The sequence below is a fragment of the Entelurus aequoreus genome, linkage group LG02 (assembly GCF_033978785.1).
Source record: "Entelurus aequoreus isolate RoL-2023_Sb linkage group LG02, RoL_Eaeq_v1.1, whole genome shotgun sequence".
NCBI lineage: Eukaryota > Metazoa > Chordata > Actinopteri > Syngnathiformes > Syngnathidae > Entelurus > Entelurus aequoreus.
This window is the reverse complement of record NC_084732.1, coordinates 10,275,527-10,293,476: the sequence shown is the minus strand read 5'-3', so window position 1 is coordinate 10,293,476 and position 17,950 is coordinate 10,275,527. Positions and strand designations below refer to the sequence as shown.

The 17,950-nt window shown below is 39.6% G+C and overlaps 1 protein-coding gene across 1 annotated transcript in view; it reads left to right on the top strand.

The window, feature by feature from the left end:
• LOC133630056 (CUB and sushi domain-containing protein 1-like) overlaps positions 1-17,950 on the top strand; it is a 426,532-nt gene that overhangs the window by 163,959 nt on the left and 244,623 nt on the right. Inside the window, exons 17-18 of the mRNA XM_062021303.1 lie at positions 12,236-12,392; positions 13,549-13,740. Coding sequence (XP_061877287.1) covers positions 12,236-12,392; positions 13,549-13,740 — 349 coding nt within the window. The remainder of the gene's footprint in view (positions 1-12,235; positions 12,393-13,548; positions 13,741-17,950) is intronic.

Here is a 17,950-nt window from a genome sequence, read left to right as displayed (position 1 = left end):
ACATGTAATGTACTACATATTTTTAGATAATTTACTAACATTATTATCATTGAAAATGTAATGTAAAACTATATAACAAGCATGCAAAGAACTGTTTCAACAAATGTGTCCCATTTGGCAACTCTATCCTGTAGCCACTGCAGAATTACGTCAAATTATCTCAAGCCATCTCACGTCTGATGTCCCCATTGTGTTGTGTGCGTTAAGAGCAGCGATAATGGTTATTTTACAGTTGTGACTTTTGACACAGACGCTATCTAAAATTGTTTGTGTTCCCGATGCCGCCTAGCAGTATTATCAGGCCTGAGGGTATGGTTAAGCCAGTATGTGTTCAGATTGTATTATCACATTTCAGTAGGAATGTTGACTGAGCTCGTGTGTGGTTGGATTGTATTAGCAGGGCTCCATCTGACTTTCCAAAAAGTTTAATTTGATTTAATAAAATATAAAAAATGGTGGAAATGTTTCCAATGAAATAAGCATTAATAAATAATAAATCCTGTTATTTTAAGGTGACATCATTGTGGCCAACAATCAACTCTGATGAACATTTTGGTATGTCATAGAAGGCAGCTCGTTGTTTTGTCGTATATGTGAGACTAAATTAGTTTTGAATAGCGTAAGTATAAGGGTATGTGTAGATACGCCAACTGGTGTGTTTGCTGGCAAATTTTACTTCAAAGTAAACCCAGATTGTACTTTAGATCAAATTTAGCAAATTTTAAGTAAATCATTGATGTGCATGCAACTAAAACATTTAAGAAATGTTCATGTATGACATTCTGACGATAAAATTGTATTTGCATCCAAATATTGGTCTCTATAAATTAATCTGCATTGTGCAAGAAAGTAGCATTCTGTCATTAATTATGATTAGGGCTGTCAAAAATCAACATATTTAATCGTGATTATTCACATTTTGTTCATAGTTAACTCAAAATGAATCGCAATTAATCACAGATAGTTATACTTTTTCAGCATTAATAAGTGTACCCTAGACAGATCATTTTAAACACCATGAAGGGACAATTAATTTCCTTTATGGAAATGTGTTTTAAACATTGTTTTTTTCAACACAAGAAGGCCAAACATGATTAAATAACAATAAAATAAAAATAAAAAAGCTGCTGTTTGTTGGTGTCTGGCCAAATTTTGTAGAAATACAGAATTTGTATTCCTGCTGTAGGAGCACTTGCATTCAGAGGAAGAGCTACACTTCAATGTTTTGATACCAGTTTCACGCATTGATAACACAAAATGTGGTTTGTTATGATCATGTTTTGATTGTCATAGATGTTTGGTAAAATCTATCTATTCATTTTCTACCACTTGTCCCTTTTGGTGGGGGGCTGGAGTCTATCCCAGCTATAATCTGTGATATTTCTGTGCCTGAATAAATGTGTCTGCTATTCTGTACATTACATATTGTACAAGTTAATGGTCTTTATATTGCTGCATGACAATGTTTTAACATTCTCTATTAATTAATAAAATGTAATATTTGGCCTGCTCATCATTCTATAATTGAGGACTCAACCACAACATGTTATAAACAAATGTACATGATATTTCAGCCAGCCAGAAAAATCCCCTCCCCATTTTCCTCAACTATTTATTTAGGTGCAATTATCATAGAACAACATTACAATACATCTCTGACAAAGCATGATCTTAATGTAAGACATTTGTATTTTGTCAATGTAGTTAAACCGGATTTAAAGTGTAACACTTTTATTTTGAAGACAAAAATGTGTGTGATAGGTTTGAGAAATGTCTTGACACGTTTTGATGTCAGATCGACTGTTTGCAATGGAAAAAAGTCTCCTTTTACTCAGTGGCCTAGTGGTTAGAGTGTCCGCCCTGAGATCGGTAGGTTGTGAGTTCAAACTCCGGCCGAGTCATACCAAAGACTATAAAAATGGGACCCATTACCTCCCTGCTTGGCACTCAGCATCAAGGGTTGGAATTGGGGGTTAAATCACCAAAATGATTCCCGGGCGCGGCACCACTGCTGCCCACTGCTCCCCTCACCTCCCTGTGGGTGAACAAGGGGATGGGTCAAATGCAGAGGACACATTTCACCACACCTCGTGTGTGTGTGACAATCATTGCTACTTTAACTTTAACTTTCGACTTCCTGCCGACCGTCTTTTATTTCTGTTGAGCTTTTATGCAATCTTTATGCCATCTGAACACGGAAGTGAAACATCATCCACGACGCACACAGCAGGCATTCACTGCAGTGATGTCATCTCTACTCACGCCGAAAAATAGTCCTTTCTTGTCGGAAGAACAACTTGCCATGGCTTTAAACCTGATATTTTCCATAATGTAGCCTTTCCTTTGTCCATTTCTGCTCGCTTGTGGCTCAGCTTGTGGCATATGAACTGCAGCCAAGTTACCCCCCGCTACGACACGGCCCGAGGGTAAAAAAGGACGCGTGTGGATTAATGGCCCATCCATCCATCCATTTTCTACCGCTTATTCCCTTCTGGGTTTGCGGGGGCGCTGGAGCCTATCTCAGCTACAATCGGGTGGAAGGCGGGGTACACCCTGGACAAGTCGTCACCTCATGGCAGGGCCAACACAGATAGACAGACAACATTCACACTCACATTCACACACTAGGGCCAATTTAGTGTTGCCAATCAACCTATCCCCAGGTGCATGTCTTTGGAGGTGGGAGGAAGCCGGAGTACCCGGAGTACCCGGAGGGAACCCACGCAGTCATGGGGAGAACATGCAAACTCCACACAGAAAGATCCCGAGGCCGGGATTGAACTCACGACTACTCAGGACCTTCGTAATGTGAGGCAGACGCACTAACCCCTCTTCCACCGTGCTGCCTGGATTAATGGTCGTAATTATAATTAATCTAAGAGTAATTGTAGGTCCTTTGGATACACGGCAACACAGGAAAGTTATTTTTTGTAAAACGGGCGTTTATTGACGACTCCTTCTTGCTGTACACACCATCCACGCCAACACACCGTGAGAACTTACAAAATACAGTACAATACAGTACATCAGACTTTGATTTCACATCAATAAACACTCGGAAAGAAATTCAATTACACAAATACAATACCTCGTTGGCTGCTTGTAACGAAAAGAGGTTCTAATAATCACTTGCTTTAAGTTTTACACAAATCATCGAATACACTGAAAGGCCTACTGAAACCCACAACTACCGACCACGCAGTCTGATAGTTTATATATCAATGATGAAATCTTAACATTGCAACACATGCCAATACGGCCGGGTTAACTTATAAAGTGCAATTTTAAATTTCCCGCAAAACTTCTGGTTGAAAACGTCTATGTATGATGACGTATGCGCGTGACGTCAATGGTTGAAGCGGAAGTATTCGGACACGTTGTATCTCAATACAAACAGCTCTGTTTTCATCGCAAAATTCCACAATATTCTGGACATCTGTGTTGGCGAATCTTTTGCAATTTGTTTAATGAACAATGGAGACTGCAAAGAAGAAAGCTGTAGGTGGGATCGGTGTATTAGCGGCTGGCTGCAGCAACACAACCAGGAGGACTTTGAGGATAGCAGACGCGCTATGATGATCAGGTGAAGTTGTTCGTCGCGCCGTCGATCGCTGGAACGCAGGTGAGCACGGGTGTTGATGAGCAGATGAAGGCTGGCGTAGGTGGAGCGCTATTGTTTTTATCATAGCTCTGACGAGGTCCCGTAGCTAAGTTAGCTTCAATGGCGTCGTTAGCAACAGCATTGCTAGGCTTCGACAGGCGGCACAGCATTAACCGTGTGGTTACAGGTCCAGTGTTTGGTTCGGTGTCTCCTGATAGTAGTATTGTTGATCTGCTGTCTATCCTTCCAGTCAGGGGCTTATTTCTTTTGTTTCTATCTGCATTTAAGTACAATGCTATCACGTTAGCTCCATAGCTAAAGTGCTTCACCGATGTAGTGTCGTGGAGATAAAAGTCACTGTGAATGTCCATTTCGCGTTCTCGACTCTCATTTTCAAGAGGATATAGTATCCGAGGTGGTTTAAAATACAAATCTGTGATCCACAATAGAAAAAGTAGAAAGTGTGAAATCCAATGAGCCCTTTTACCTAAGTTACGGTCAGAGCGAAAAAAGATGCATTCTGCACTGCACGCTAGTCCTTCACTCTCACGTTCCTCATCCACAAATCTTTCATCCTCGCTCAAATTAATGGGGTAATTGTTGCTTTCTCGGTCCGAATCGCTCCCGCTGCTGGTGTAAACAATGGGGAAATGTGAGGAGCCTTTCAACCTGCGACGTCACGCTACTTCCGGTACAGGCAAGGCTTTTTTTATCAGTGACCAAAAGTTGCGAATTTTATCGTCGATGTTCTCTACTAAATCCTTTCAGCAAAAATATGGCACTATCGCGAAATGATCAAGTATGACACATAGAATGGATCTGCTATCCCCGTTTAAATTTTAAAAAATCATTTCAGTAGGCCTTTAAAGCTTTCGAGGAGCTGAAGACAGCGTGCTCAAGCACCCTCCCCTCTTGCATGTTCTGCCTTGTTTACTGTCACAACAATCGTTCCGCTTTGCAATACAATTAACACAATACATTTACATTTTGCTCAGGAGATTTTACAATCACACATTTTCTAATAATATTTTATAACTCTACATCATTAACTTATTTATTAATATTTATGACACATATTTAAAGCATGCACACTCTCAGCAACAGCTACAGTAATTATGTGATTATTCAAGTTAAGAAAAATTATTATAATGAAAAAGATGATGCAAAAATGGTATAAACCCTGACTGTACTTAAGATAAAACCGTTAACAAGTTTTTGAACAAATACATGTAATGCTGATATATGATTACCTAACACTTTTGAATATATACATATATTTATATATAAACATATATGTGTGCGTGTATACGTACATATACCGTATACATGTGTTTATGTATATATATGTATATATGTGTGTATGTATGTGTGTGTATATATATATATATATATATATATATATATATATATATATATATGTAAATGAATATATGTGTGTATGTATATATATATACATGAATGTATCAAAACACTGCGGATTACTGTAAACCAAAATGTAGGTTATTTGATTGACAAAGCCTTCGACTTTGAGGATTCCTCTATATCTGATTGATCTAGAGCAGGGGCTGCAACCTCTTTTTGTCAAAATGTTTTCCACCTATTCCACTGGGAATAAAATAGTATTGAGCCAAAAAAAGTTTTAAAATTGTTCATCTTTTTCATTTTTCATTTTAAAGGAAAAACAAAATGAAACTATTTTTTTCTTTGCTCTTTTATTTTTTGGCAAGTATTCATGGTTTACTTAGCCAAGGGGTTGCACACTGGAGAAGCTGGATTGAACACACAGGCTTCCAGTCTCTTTTACTCGCCTTTATTGCGCCTCAGGGCTCAGCCTGTGTGCGTTCCAGGCCTCACAGACAGCCGGAAATGATAGAACGCTCTTTGAAAATGCTCACTTTTCTCACTCCAGGATTAAAAATAAATCTGAAGGAGCCGCAACAAGGAGGTAGAATAACCACTTGCGGCTCCAGAGCAACGGTTTGCAGACACCTGATTTGGAGCCTAGTATTTAACAACAAATCAGTAAGAGGCAGCATATTTTCCAAAAGTTGAAGTGTTTCTTAAAAATATGTTTATTTGGAATCGGGAATACAACAGGCAAATATTGGATATGTCAACTGGAAAGATTAGATAAAAATCCATTGCGCAAATGGTTATAATATGGCAGATTTGAAGTGAGTTGGAAAATCAAGGCTCTTCCAAGTGAGCTTTGAATAGAGCAACAAGTGAGACAGAGGGATTTGCTGGATATCTATGCAAATGCAAGATGGCAAATCTCTCAAATAGTTTTTTAAATATACTTACGACTAAAATTTAAAAAAAAAAGTTTCCTTTGTAGGTTGTCTTAGCTTTAGAAATGGGAAGTGAACACCTCCAGAAGAAGTTTGAGGTGAATAATTCCAACAAAAGCCATTTGTTTGACAGTTCCATTAAGTTTAAAGGCCTACTGAAATGATTTTTTTTTATTTAAACGGGGATAGCAGATCCATTCTATGTGTCATACTTGATCATTTCGCGATATTGCCATATTTTTGCTGAAAGGATTTAGTATAGAACAACGACGATAAAGTTCGCAACTTTTGGTCTCTGATAAAAAAAAAGCCTTGCCCCTACCGGAAGTAGCGTGACGACACCGGAGGAAGGACTGCTCACAATCTCCTATTGTTTACACCGGCAGCGAGAGCGATTCGGACCGAGAAAGCGCCGATTTCCCCATTAATTTGAGCGAGGATGAAAGATTCGTGGATGAGGAACGTGAAAGTGAAGGACTAGCGTGCAGTGCAGAATGCATCTTTTTTCGCTCTGACCGTAACTTAGGTACAAGGGCTCATTGGATTCCACACTCTCTCCTTTTTCTATTGTGGATCACGGATTTGTATTTTAAACCACCTCGGATACTATATCCTCTTGAAAATGAGAGTCGAGAACGCGAAATGGACATTCACAGTGACTTTTATCTCCACGACAATACATCGGCGAAGCTCTTTAGCTACTGAGCTAACGTGATAGCATCGGGCTTTACTGCATATAGAAACAAAACAAATAAGTCCCTGACTGGAAGGATAGCCAGAAGATCAACAATACTACCAAACTCTGGACATGTAACATGTAACACGGTTAATGCTTTCCAGGCTGGCGAACCTTAGCAATGCTGTTTCTAACGACGCCATTGAAGCTAACTTAGCTACGGAACCTCGACAGAGCTATGCTAAAAACATTAGCTCTGCACCTACGCCAGCTCTCATCTGCTCATCACGACCCGTGCTCACCTGCGTTCCAGTGATCGACGGCACGATTAAGGACTTCACCCGATCACCGATGCGGTTGGCGGCCCGGAGATGGAGGAAGTCAAGGTGAGGTCGTTCGGCTAGCACGTCTGCTATCCTCAAACTAGTCCTCCTGGTTGTGTTGCTGTAGTCCGCCGCTAATACACCGATCCCACCTACAACTTTCTTCTTTGCAGTCTCCATTGTTCATTAAACAAATGACAAAAGATTCACCAACACAGATGTCCAGAATACTGTGGAATTTTGAGATGAAAACAGAGCTTTTTGTATTGGATTCAATTCAATACTACCGCGTCAACCATTGACGTCACGCGCAAAGGTCATCATATCGAAACGTTTTCAGCCGGAAGTTTGCCGGGAAATTTAAAATTGCACTTTATAAGTTAACCCGGCCGTATTGGCATGTGTTGCAATGTTAAAATTTCATCATTGATATATAAACTATCAGACTGCGTGGTCGGTAGTAGTGGGTTTCAGTAGGCCTTTAACCCTTGTGTGGTGTTCGGGTCTGTGGGACCCGTTTTCGATTTTTATTAAAAGAAAAATGATACAATTAATTAATTTTTCAAACTGAGACTCACTGGCTTTGGCTCATTTTCTGTGAAGAACATATATCAGAATACATATTTAATGAACACACACCATACACCCCTCCTACACACTTCTATTACATATAAGATGTTCGGGTCCACTGGACCCGGGGCTAATAAAAGTGTGGAAATTGATGTTCTGTGTACCACACACACACACACACACACACACACACACACACACACACACACACACACACACACACAGACAGGGGGACGACAGAGTGTAGGTACACAGAACATCAGAGGGTCAAATGTGCGAGAAAATGAGAGCAGACAGTGTTGACAAACAATGTTGCAACCTTGTGTGGGAACCGCAGGTGCAGAAACACAAAAGAAGAATCCCTGTAGGTTGCAGAAACTGGCAGATAAATGTCCATGCAACGTTCATATTGTTGTTACTCAGCCAATGTTTGTGGGTCTTAGACTTAGACTTAGACTTACTTTTTATTGTCATTCAAATTTGAACTGTACAGTACAGATAAGAACAAAATTTTGTTGCAATAGCTCATGGTAGTGCAGGATAAAAAAGCAATAAGGTGCAGATATAAATAAATAGATTACTGTACAGATAAATATATTGCACTTTTGCATATGCATCCACATTTATGGATGTATGTTATATTGTCTTTATATTCCAGCGAGTTCATCCATTTTTGGGAAGAATTGAGGCAATTATTATTATGCGTTCAAGAGTCTTACGGCCTGAGGGAAGAATATGTTACAGAACCTGGAGGTTCTGCTACGGAAGCTGCGGAACCTCTTTCTAGAGTCCAGCAGTGAAAACAGTCCTTGGTGGGGGTGGGAGGAGTCTCTGCAGATTTTCTGAGCCCTGGTCAGGCAGCGGCTTTTTGCGATCTCCTGGATAGGAGGAAGAGGAGTCCTGATGATCTTTTCCGCCGTCCTCACCACTCTCTGGAGAGACTTCCAGTCTGAGGCACTGCAGGCTCCAGTCCAGACAGAGATGCTGTTGGTCAGCAGGCTCTCTATAGTGCCTCTGTAGAATGTGCTGAGAATGGGGGGAGGGAGCTGTGCTCTTTTCATCCCACGCAAAAAGTGCATGCGCTGCTGAGCTTTTTTTACAAGAGCTCCGGTGTGTAGGGACCAGGTTATATTGTCAGTTATCTGCACCCCCAGGAACTTGTTGCTGCTTACCATATCTGTGCCGTTGATGAAGAGTGGAGCGTGGCTGGACTGGTGCTTCCTGAAGTCGACAATGATCTCTTTGGTCTTGTCGACGTTCAGGACCAGGTTGTTGGTTCTGCACGAGTCAACCAGATGTTTCACCTCCTCCCTTTAGTCCATGTCGTTGTTGTCACGGATGAGGCCCACTACTGTTGTGTACTTCACAATGTGGTTGGTAGTGGACCTGGCGCAGCAGTAATGGGTCATCAACGTGAACAGCAGTGGACTCAGGACGCAGCCCTGGGGGGAGCCGGTGCTCAGGGAGATGGCACTGGAGGTGTTGTTGCCCACTCTCACAGATTGGGGTCTGTCTGAGAGGAAGTCAAGCACCCAGTTGCATAGGGGGGTACTGAATCCAAGGAGGGCCAGTTTGCTCACCAAGTGCTGCGGGATGATTGTGTTGAATGCCGAGCTGACGTCCAGAAACAACATCCGCACGTGTGTGTCCTTTCCTTCTAGATGTTCTAAGCTCAGGTGGAGTGTAGAGGAGATGACGTCCTCTGTGGAGCGGTTAGGGCGATAAGCAAACTGGTATGGGTCGAATGTGGGGGGGAGTCTGGAGACAATGTATTCCTTTACCAGCTTCTCGAAGCACTTCATTACAGATGTTTTTTGGGATAAGTCAGTATTTTAACATAAAAGTGTTTGATTGTGAGGCATTAAAAGCTACAAAATGCAACGGGTCCATCAGACCCACAAACACTGGCTGAGTAACAACAATATGAACACCACACAAGAGTTAAGGCCAAAAGTGAGCAGATCATTACAGTTCTACAAAATGTTTGCATTTAAAACCTGCTACTAATGTGCTTGAACCATATTTGATCCAATAACCTGACCATGAGGTTAAAAAAATAAGATTTTTGTTATATACGAAAAGAGCTGGTTGGAGGGTTAAGAGAGTCCACCAGACAGTGGGAACAGGGTGGCAGATGGTGACATGTTGATTTATGAGCTGCAGGGCTTTTCATTAACCATACTGAGTTTTACACAAGCGCACAGCGTCAGAGAGGGAGGGAACATTAGGGATAGTGATGTTGGAAGTGGGGAACATGGAGGGGAAAACATGTTGGACATTTTTTTTTTTTTATTACGTTGATTGTTTTCTCGCCTTTGTTTCACATATTCGATTTTTCTACTATGCCGTGTGCTTTGGGTGGAACATCTTCTTTCACCTCATGTCATAATGTCCAATCTGACAGAAATCTACAGAAAGATACCCAAGCAGAAGTTTGGATTGGATTTTGGTAAAAGACATTTTAGTTCACAACTAAACAAAGGTTGAGAAGTTGCACACACGCACAAACACACCTCCTCCGTAGTTACATATGATTTATTAATATTTTTGTAATAATCTGACAAATGGCAAATGACTAATCGCTATTTTAGTGGTGTCTAAACGTCAGCCCGCTGGCCAAGTGCGGCCCGCTGGCGTCTTCAGTTTAGCCCGCGAGACGCCATGAGCTAGAGAAGGAATCCTGCCCGCGAGTGTTTCCAAATTAATTTCACTCATTGCAAACAATGAGAGTAAAACAGGTCTTTGAATTGTGAAGTGAATATAGCATAGCATTTACTTCCATGACCCAATCCAAACAACTTTTCTTACCTTGTCGCGCAAAAAAAAAAAAAAAAAAAGAAAACAGCGCAAAAAGTCACGGTCACACATAAAACAAACTGCTCACTGAATGTCGCGGATATTTTAAAAAAAATTCCAAATACCGTAATAAATTCTAAACTACACCCATTTAAATCCATTACATTGCATGATGGGAAAAATGCAAACATTCTCTCCACACTTATCCATGTTTGCCGCATTTTAGCTGCTTGATATTTCTGATTGATTACAAAAATTTAAAGAGGTTGTCAGGGAAGTAAACAATGTAGGAGTCTAACTTTAACATACTCTTAATATTCAATTATATTCATTGTTATTATATTTCCATTATGATAATATAATATGTACACATAGGCTATATATATTGTTACTTAACAATCAGTCGAAAAAAACGTTTTGCCCAGTGCCACCCCCAAGTCAAAAGGTTTGCACACCGCTGCACTAATAGAAAGATGTTTTACTTGATGGCAGCCTTGTTTTTTAACCCATCTCGTTGCAATCTTAAAGACTTGCGCTTGTCAGTCCTCTTTCATGGTGATTGGGCTAAACACCCTAAACCTACAGTGGGTGCTTTGTAAAGCACATTGAGCTGTTGGTGACATTTTTATCTCAACCCGACTTTTGTGGTCAAACTTTTTGGAATTGGTGTAGTGTATTTGTCACGAAAATAATTGTACAGGTCACACAGTAGGTCTGCATGTTTTGACAAATGTTGACTAATGCGTACAGTGGTTCAGTAGTAGATAAATCATGACTGTACATTAAGTAGGGGTGCTGTAAAAAATGTATTTACATCCGATTGCGGTTTTTATTTAATAACATTCTAGATAAAAAAAATTTGACCATGGCATTTTTTCAGTCAAGAGCTTTATTATTAGTTAAAACACAAATGTTCTTTGTCACCTATATCACAAAGCTAAGGTGTCTATTAATTGTTTTGATAGCTTAGCGTTTATATGATTGTATTTAGCTTAACCCTAACCGTTGGTGGGAATAGTTTATTTTGTATTGATCAAAACACATACATATACTGCATGTTCAGTCCTTGCATTCATTGGGTTCAGTATTGACTTTGCAACAGTATTGTTTTCGCTACATAAAAGGTAATACCTTGTTTTGCCTTCATCCCATAATGGACAAGGTTGTGATCATCTAATGGATTCCACATATTGTAGTTTAATGCAATAATGTGTTAATCCCTGTGTAGTGAAAATGTAAATGTAGTGTGACTGGGGCAATTTTTGGTAATCAGAAAAGTGGTAGGGACAAAATACAGTAGCTGTCATCACTAATCCGTCAGGATGTCCCACAACGCCAGATAGTGTTATGGAGAATTGGGGCTGCAGAGTGGGGATACTTCCCTTTAAACGGCAGTCAAATGCCTACTTGTGTCTCGCACAAATGTCACTGCTCTGCCATCCAAATTTCTTGCCTATAAGAAAACAGACAGTAGAGACTAAAACATATTAATGTCAAGCTGTCCTTTTAGAACAAAAACACAACACAAATGATAGTAAAGGCTTAATCGGACACAGAAATAATCCTCAGAGATTGCATTATGATGGAAACATTGACAAACATTTACTTCGAGACAAGTACAAATGACAGAAGTAGTTGGTTCTGCATGCGCTACTTAAATACACAACATAGCCAACCAGTGGCTGTCACTATTGATGTGTAGTGCTATGTCTGCAGCCTGGCCATATATGTTATGATATATACATGTTATGGCCAATGTTACATGTATGTGTGAAGTAAACAACCTACTCCAGTTATTTTGAAATTCATAATATCAACACATAAGAACAAATGGCAAATAGATGTTTTTTCTTGTTTATGGTTGTTTATGGTTGCTTATATCAAATGCATTTCAAAAACATGGATCACAGGAGGACACCTTGTGAGCTCATTTTAAAGTCATTAACCATGACGATCATCATGTGTTTTTGACTGACAGGTGTACGATGGAGAGAACAGTTCATCTCGTCTCCTTGGCAACTTCACTCGTGAAGTCATGATGGGTCACGTCATCAATAGTACCTCCAATCACTTGTGGCTGGAGTTCAACAGCAACGCCTCTGGAACCACTCAGGGCTTTCACCTTACTTACACAAGTGAGTTAAAAAATATAGATTTTTTAAACATACATTTCATAGCTATACAATATTTGTTGTGCTTTTTTTCAAAAACATACCCTTTTTCCTCTTGCAAACAACAATTTAGGATTAGTTACTGGGCAATCGGGTTTAGTGTTGTCGTCAAGAGATGCCTTTGACTGTTACAGCAAAAAAAAAAAAAAATGTGTCGTGCACTACAAAACTCTTGAGAATAGTTTTCACAGTCAGCAATATACCAATGTATTTCACTTCTGGCAGGGGAAGAAACTAGCTTTCAGATTTACTGTATAAGCAATTTTTGTAGAGGGTTAGGACCAAAGTGCAAGAGCAGCTCTGTAAACTAGCAAAAATTGGATGTCAATTCTTAAAGCACAACCACATGTCAAGTACAATTAATTTTGCCTCCAGGAATTATTGGAATAACATCATAAACTTGTTATTCTGCATATGATCACATCTCTCCATTGTTAGGATTTAAAAAAGTTTAATCCTGTCCACTCAGGGAATTTAACACTGAAATAAATACATAATTAGAACTTTACAGGTACAAAAGTACAATAAACTGCTTTTATACCATTAAATCAAAATTGTAGTTGTCCTTCGACACATTGTGCTTTGAAGTTTGCGGTATACTCTGTCACAGTTTTTTAAATATGTTCTATGTATTTCATGACTAAATTGAACTTTTTCAAGCATTAAATGAAATACTACAGTAGTATTAGCCACTCGAGCAGACATGGCTTCTAAAGTGGGTCATTTTTGTATTCTTTGTCTTCTAATATTATGTCTGCAAAAGTGAGTATGTGGATGTTATTTTTATTTTACGTGTACCGATGTTAAAATTGTGTTTACAATCTCGTGAACACTTTGTTATGCTCTATGAAAATATTCAATTTATAATAAATAATTCAAAATAACCAGCCATAAACGAGGGAAAACTTTACCTACTTTAAAAATGATACATATACTTCAATAATTATAATTTTATATACCTTAGAATGGACTAACAAATTACACAAAATAATTTATTTTACACCCCTATTTATTTGTTTTCCACATATTCATTGAAAAGTATATTACTAACTAATACTACTAAACTTATTAGGTCTGTAAAAAAAAAAAAGACATCTAAACTACTTGTGTTTTCTTTTAGGTTTTGACCTGATACGGTGTGAGGAACCAGGTGTCCCTAGTTATGGTTACAAAATCCAGGACGACGGCCATTATGCCAACACCTTTGTCCTGTACTCCTGCAACCCGGGCTACAGTCTCCATGGCAGCAGTACACTGACCTGTCTTAGTGGGGACAGACGTGTCTGGGACAAACCACTTCCATCCTGCATTGGTTAGTATGCCAATAAAACTTTCTATTCGAGCAACGTTTCCATTGTACAGTTTGGACAGAAATTTAGGCGGTTGTGATGTCAGTACAACTGGCTCGCAGGAAAATGAGGTTCGTCTGTTATGTTTCGGTGTAAAAGACCTGCAGGGTTGGGCATGACCCCAGTATGCAAAGACGACAGGGGAAATGCAGGTAAAACAGAAAAAAGTGGTGCAAACGGGAAGTGAACAAGAAGACACAAACAGATACAGTACAAGCATAGGGAAAGCTATGCTGCATGAGGGTTCTTTACACACAGCAAAAACAAAGATTCAGGCCTGTTCAAAGGACAGGGCTAGTATCTGATTGCCAACAAAGGAACAGTTGTGTTCTGATTGCCAATCAGTGACAGCTGGTGAAAAAAAACAGTGCTCAGTCTGGAGAATAAGTCGCAAAAGAAGACAGACAGGAAGTGGAACTGAAAATAAGAGCGCTGGAAAGGAAACCATGCAAAACACAGGAACATAAACAAAGTCCAAATCTGTCACGACAAGTCATGACATTTGTCAATGTTTTCCTAAAACATACACAGATAACACATGTTGTCTAGAAGTCAACCTTGCTGTGGTCAAATGTTTTTTTTCTTGAGGATGCAATGGTATCGCATTATACTTTCTTTCAGCAGGTTTCATGCCCCAGGGTGCCATGAACCAAATGAGAGTTTGGTACCGGAAGGCACCAAAGCATCAACTGTCACCATGGATTAGCATTTTCCTTTTTATCAAGTGGCTGCAGGGCTTGTGCTTTTATCCGGAATGCTGGCCAGTGTGGCCAAGACCAAATATTCATTGACCCGTGTGTTACTCATCTAATATCGCTTTCCAGATAAAGCTCTGACTACACATGATCTCTACCTTTCCTATGCTGGGGAAGGCAGACCCTTTAATTGCTTCCAGTTTATCAGAAGTAACATACTCCTATGTGTTCTAGCTCTGACTCAGACCCCCCCTGAATCTTATAGTAAAGCCTGGCTCTTAGCGTCTACCTTCATCACAAGAGAGCTTGGCACTCTAAAGCTTTGAATTCCCCCCTCGCCAAGTATGGGTTGCTCAGTCCCACTTGTTGGTGAAGTGCAGAGACACACTTCACACACTTTACCCATCATTCCAAGCCAAATGTTTGGGCCTGAAGCGACACAAGCACTGGAACACAGCGCGGAAGTAACCGAGTCGGACAACACCGTGCCCACAAGCTTTCACTAAACCAAGACACACATCACATGTTTGATCCCTTGACACTGCAGAAATCCCTGTGTACAACCTGGCCTCTTGTCTCGCGTGCTCCCAGGGTCCTGTCATCACATTAGCAACTTTGCTTTTACCCATCAAACCAGTGGATTGGGACGTGGTGGCACAGATACTGAGCTTCAACACTTCATAGCATATTTGACATCATTCACATGGGATCCTCTTACTTTGTTTAGTCAATAAGGTCATGGCTTGATTTGTTTTGAACGTGCTTAACAAAATGACATCAAGGAACCTCATGTTTACACTTGCACAAGTCAACATGTCTGAAAAGAAGTAGGTAGAAGCAGGGTTTATTTAGTCCGACCCCATCTCCATGTCTCAGCAATTATTGATAGTTTGTTTACTTCTTAAGCGGACCTATAATGATTTTAATCTACATTTAAAACTAGGGCTGTGAATCTTTGGACACCACACAATTTGATTTATTTGATTTGATTCTTGGAGTAATGATTCGATTCAAATCAATTATCGATTAAAAAAACAAAACAGCTTTGATACATTTCTATATTACTTAAATTAAATCTGATTTTATTTATTACAATTCTACCCAAACATTTAATAAAGTCAAATACAAATAAGGCAAAGAGAGAAGTATCCCACACTTCTCTTTTCTAAAGTAAATATGTATAGCAGATATGGGCATCTACATCAACAATATACAATACCTGAGTGTCTGGACAGGACAGATTAAAAAATAAAATACAATTAATTTTAGATTTTTTTGAATCAATTAAGAATCAATGCAAGTAAGAATCACAAATCATTCGAAAATCAACTATTTTTCACACCCCTATTTAAAAAACCTCCTTGTGGTCTAAATAATATATTTTGGATGTGTTTCAGTGTTCATTTTGCTCGTGTGTCTGAAAGATGTTTGTAGGTGGAGGCATTCCCAGATTACAAATGAAACAATGCCCAACCCTCTCCCAAAGTATCATAATTTATGTTTTGAGAATATTCACTTATAATAAATATGTGGAAAATAAACATTACCGCTATTTTCTTTCCAGACACCGTTGAAAATAAACTTCATAAAAATTATATAAATTCAGCCGGTCACAACATTGTGTACACCTGCCCAATCTCTGATTAATACAGACTCCCGAGCTGCATAAAAAAAGACTTTTTAACAGCATGTATTTAATTGCATGTCACATGTTAGTGTTATTGTATGCATTCCGATATTGTATACAAATTACAATACATTGTCTACCATCTCTTGTTTTCTCAAACTACAGTAGAAAAGGGATTCATATGGCCCCATTCCTGGGTGGATCTCGCAAGAGAGGAAGATGGGGGGGCTAATCATTTTCCAATGCAGTCTGCTAAAAATGATAGTAAGCGCCATTCTACATAGCAGCTGACGGTGTGGTCAAAGTTGGAATTACCACAACACACATTTTAAGATATTCAACACTCTATTGCAATCTGCAACTAAAGTGGATAGTGCACCCACCAAATTCCTCACGTTTCATGTGCCAGGTCAACCGTGACGAATGGGGCCATGTTAATTCCCTTCCTACTGTAAGACAAAATGTCATTGTCACTTTAGGTCGGAGTTTGGTGGCTAATCCATTGTCATACTGGTCCATCTCGACAAAACAGTCCCGTGTAAAATGTAAAGACAAACACAAGAATATATATTTTATAGAAATCAGAGCAAGTGGTAGGACATTAGGATAACACATAGATCACACAATAATCACTGTAGAAAACACAACAACTCACAATATCCAGGCAGATGTCATTACTGTCTGTCAGTCTGTAAAGCAGAGGGGTTGGAGCCCATATAGAAATTCCCATAGTAGCAGATCCGTCAATCAAACGTCAAAATACTCAAAAACCCTGCGGGCAGAGGTATCCAAATACATGAACCTTATGATTAGAGCCTTTGACATAATCTCGAGAAATTAATCCACGCCTTTATCTCGACTCGTCTTGACTACTGCAATGCCCTGTATGTAGGCATTAGCCAGGCCTCCCTCGCCCGCCTGCAGCTCGTGCAGAACTCTGCTGCTCGTCTGCTAACACAGACCCGCAGACGTGAGCACATCACCCCTATATTAGCGTCCCTTCACTGGCTCCCTGTGCGTTACCAAATCAATTTTAAACTCCTTTTATTTGTTTTTAAATGTCTAAACAACCTCGCGCCAACATATCTCTCCGACCTCCTTCAGCCTTACTGCCCCACCCGATCCCTAAGATCAGCCGATCAGCTGCTACTGACGGTCCCTGACACAAGGCTGAAGCTTAGAGGTGACAGAGCTTTCGCCGCTGCTGCTCCCAAGCTCTGGAACGACCTACCTCTTAGTGTTACACAAGCCTCCTCTCTTCCTGTTTTTAAATCTCTCTTAAAAACATACTTTTGTTCCATGGCTTTTAACACTGAGTGATATCCATCCTGTAATGGCGCCCCATAATACACCTGCTGTGAACCTGTTTTTATGTTTTATTTATTTATTTTTGATTGTGTTCTGTTTGTGTTGTGTTGTGTTTGCTCGGTTCTCGTATTATCTTTTAACCTGCCCATTGTACATCACTTAGGCTACCCCTGTGGTAAATTTGAAATGTGCTTTATAAATAAAGTTGATTTGATTTGATTTGATTGAAATTGTTAAATAAGTGTATCTAACATTGTAACAACATGTACAAGTTAGAACATTAATCATAGGTCCCCTTTAAATGTAACCATTTTCTAGAAGGGGGTCAAATGTGCAGCAATAGATTGCCTATGCAGTGATGAAAGAAAATTAAAAAGGAAGAACAAAAGGAAGTAAATACATGTTTAAAGAAGCATATGCACATGTGACAAAGGTTTGATGAATTGGAGCATAATGTGGAGTTGACCCAACACTCTGTTTAGCTATTATTTATTTGGCAAATAAGTGATATAATGACTCTTCAAAAATGTCCTACAGACTGCC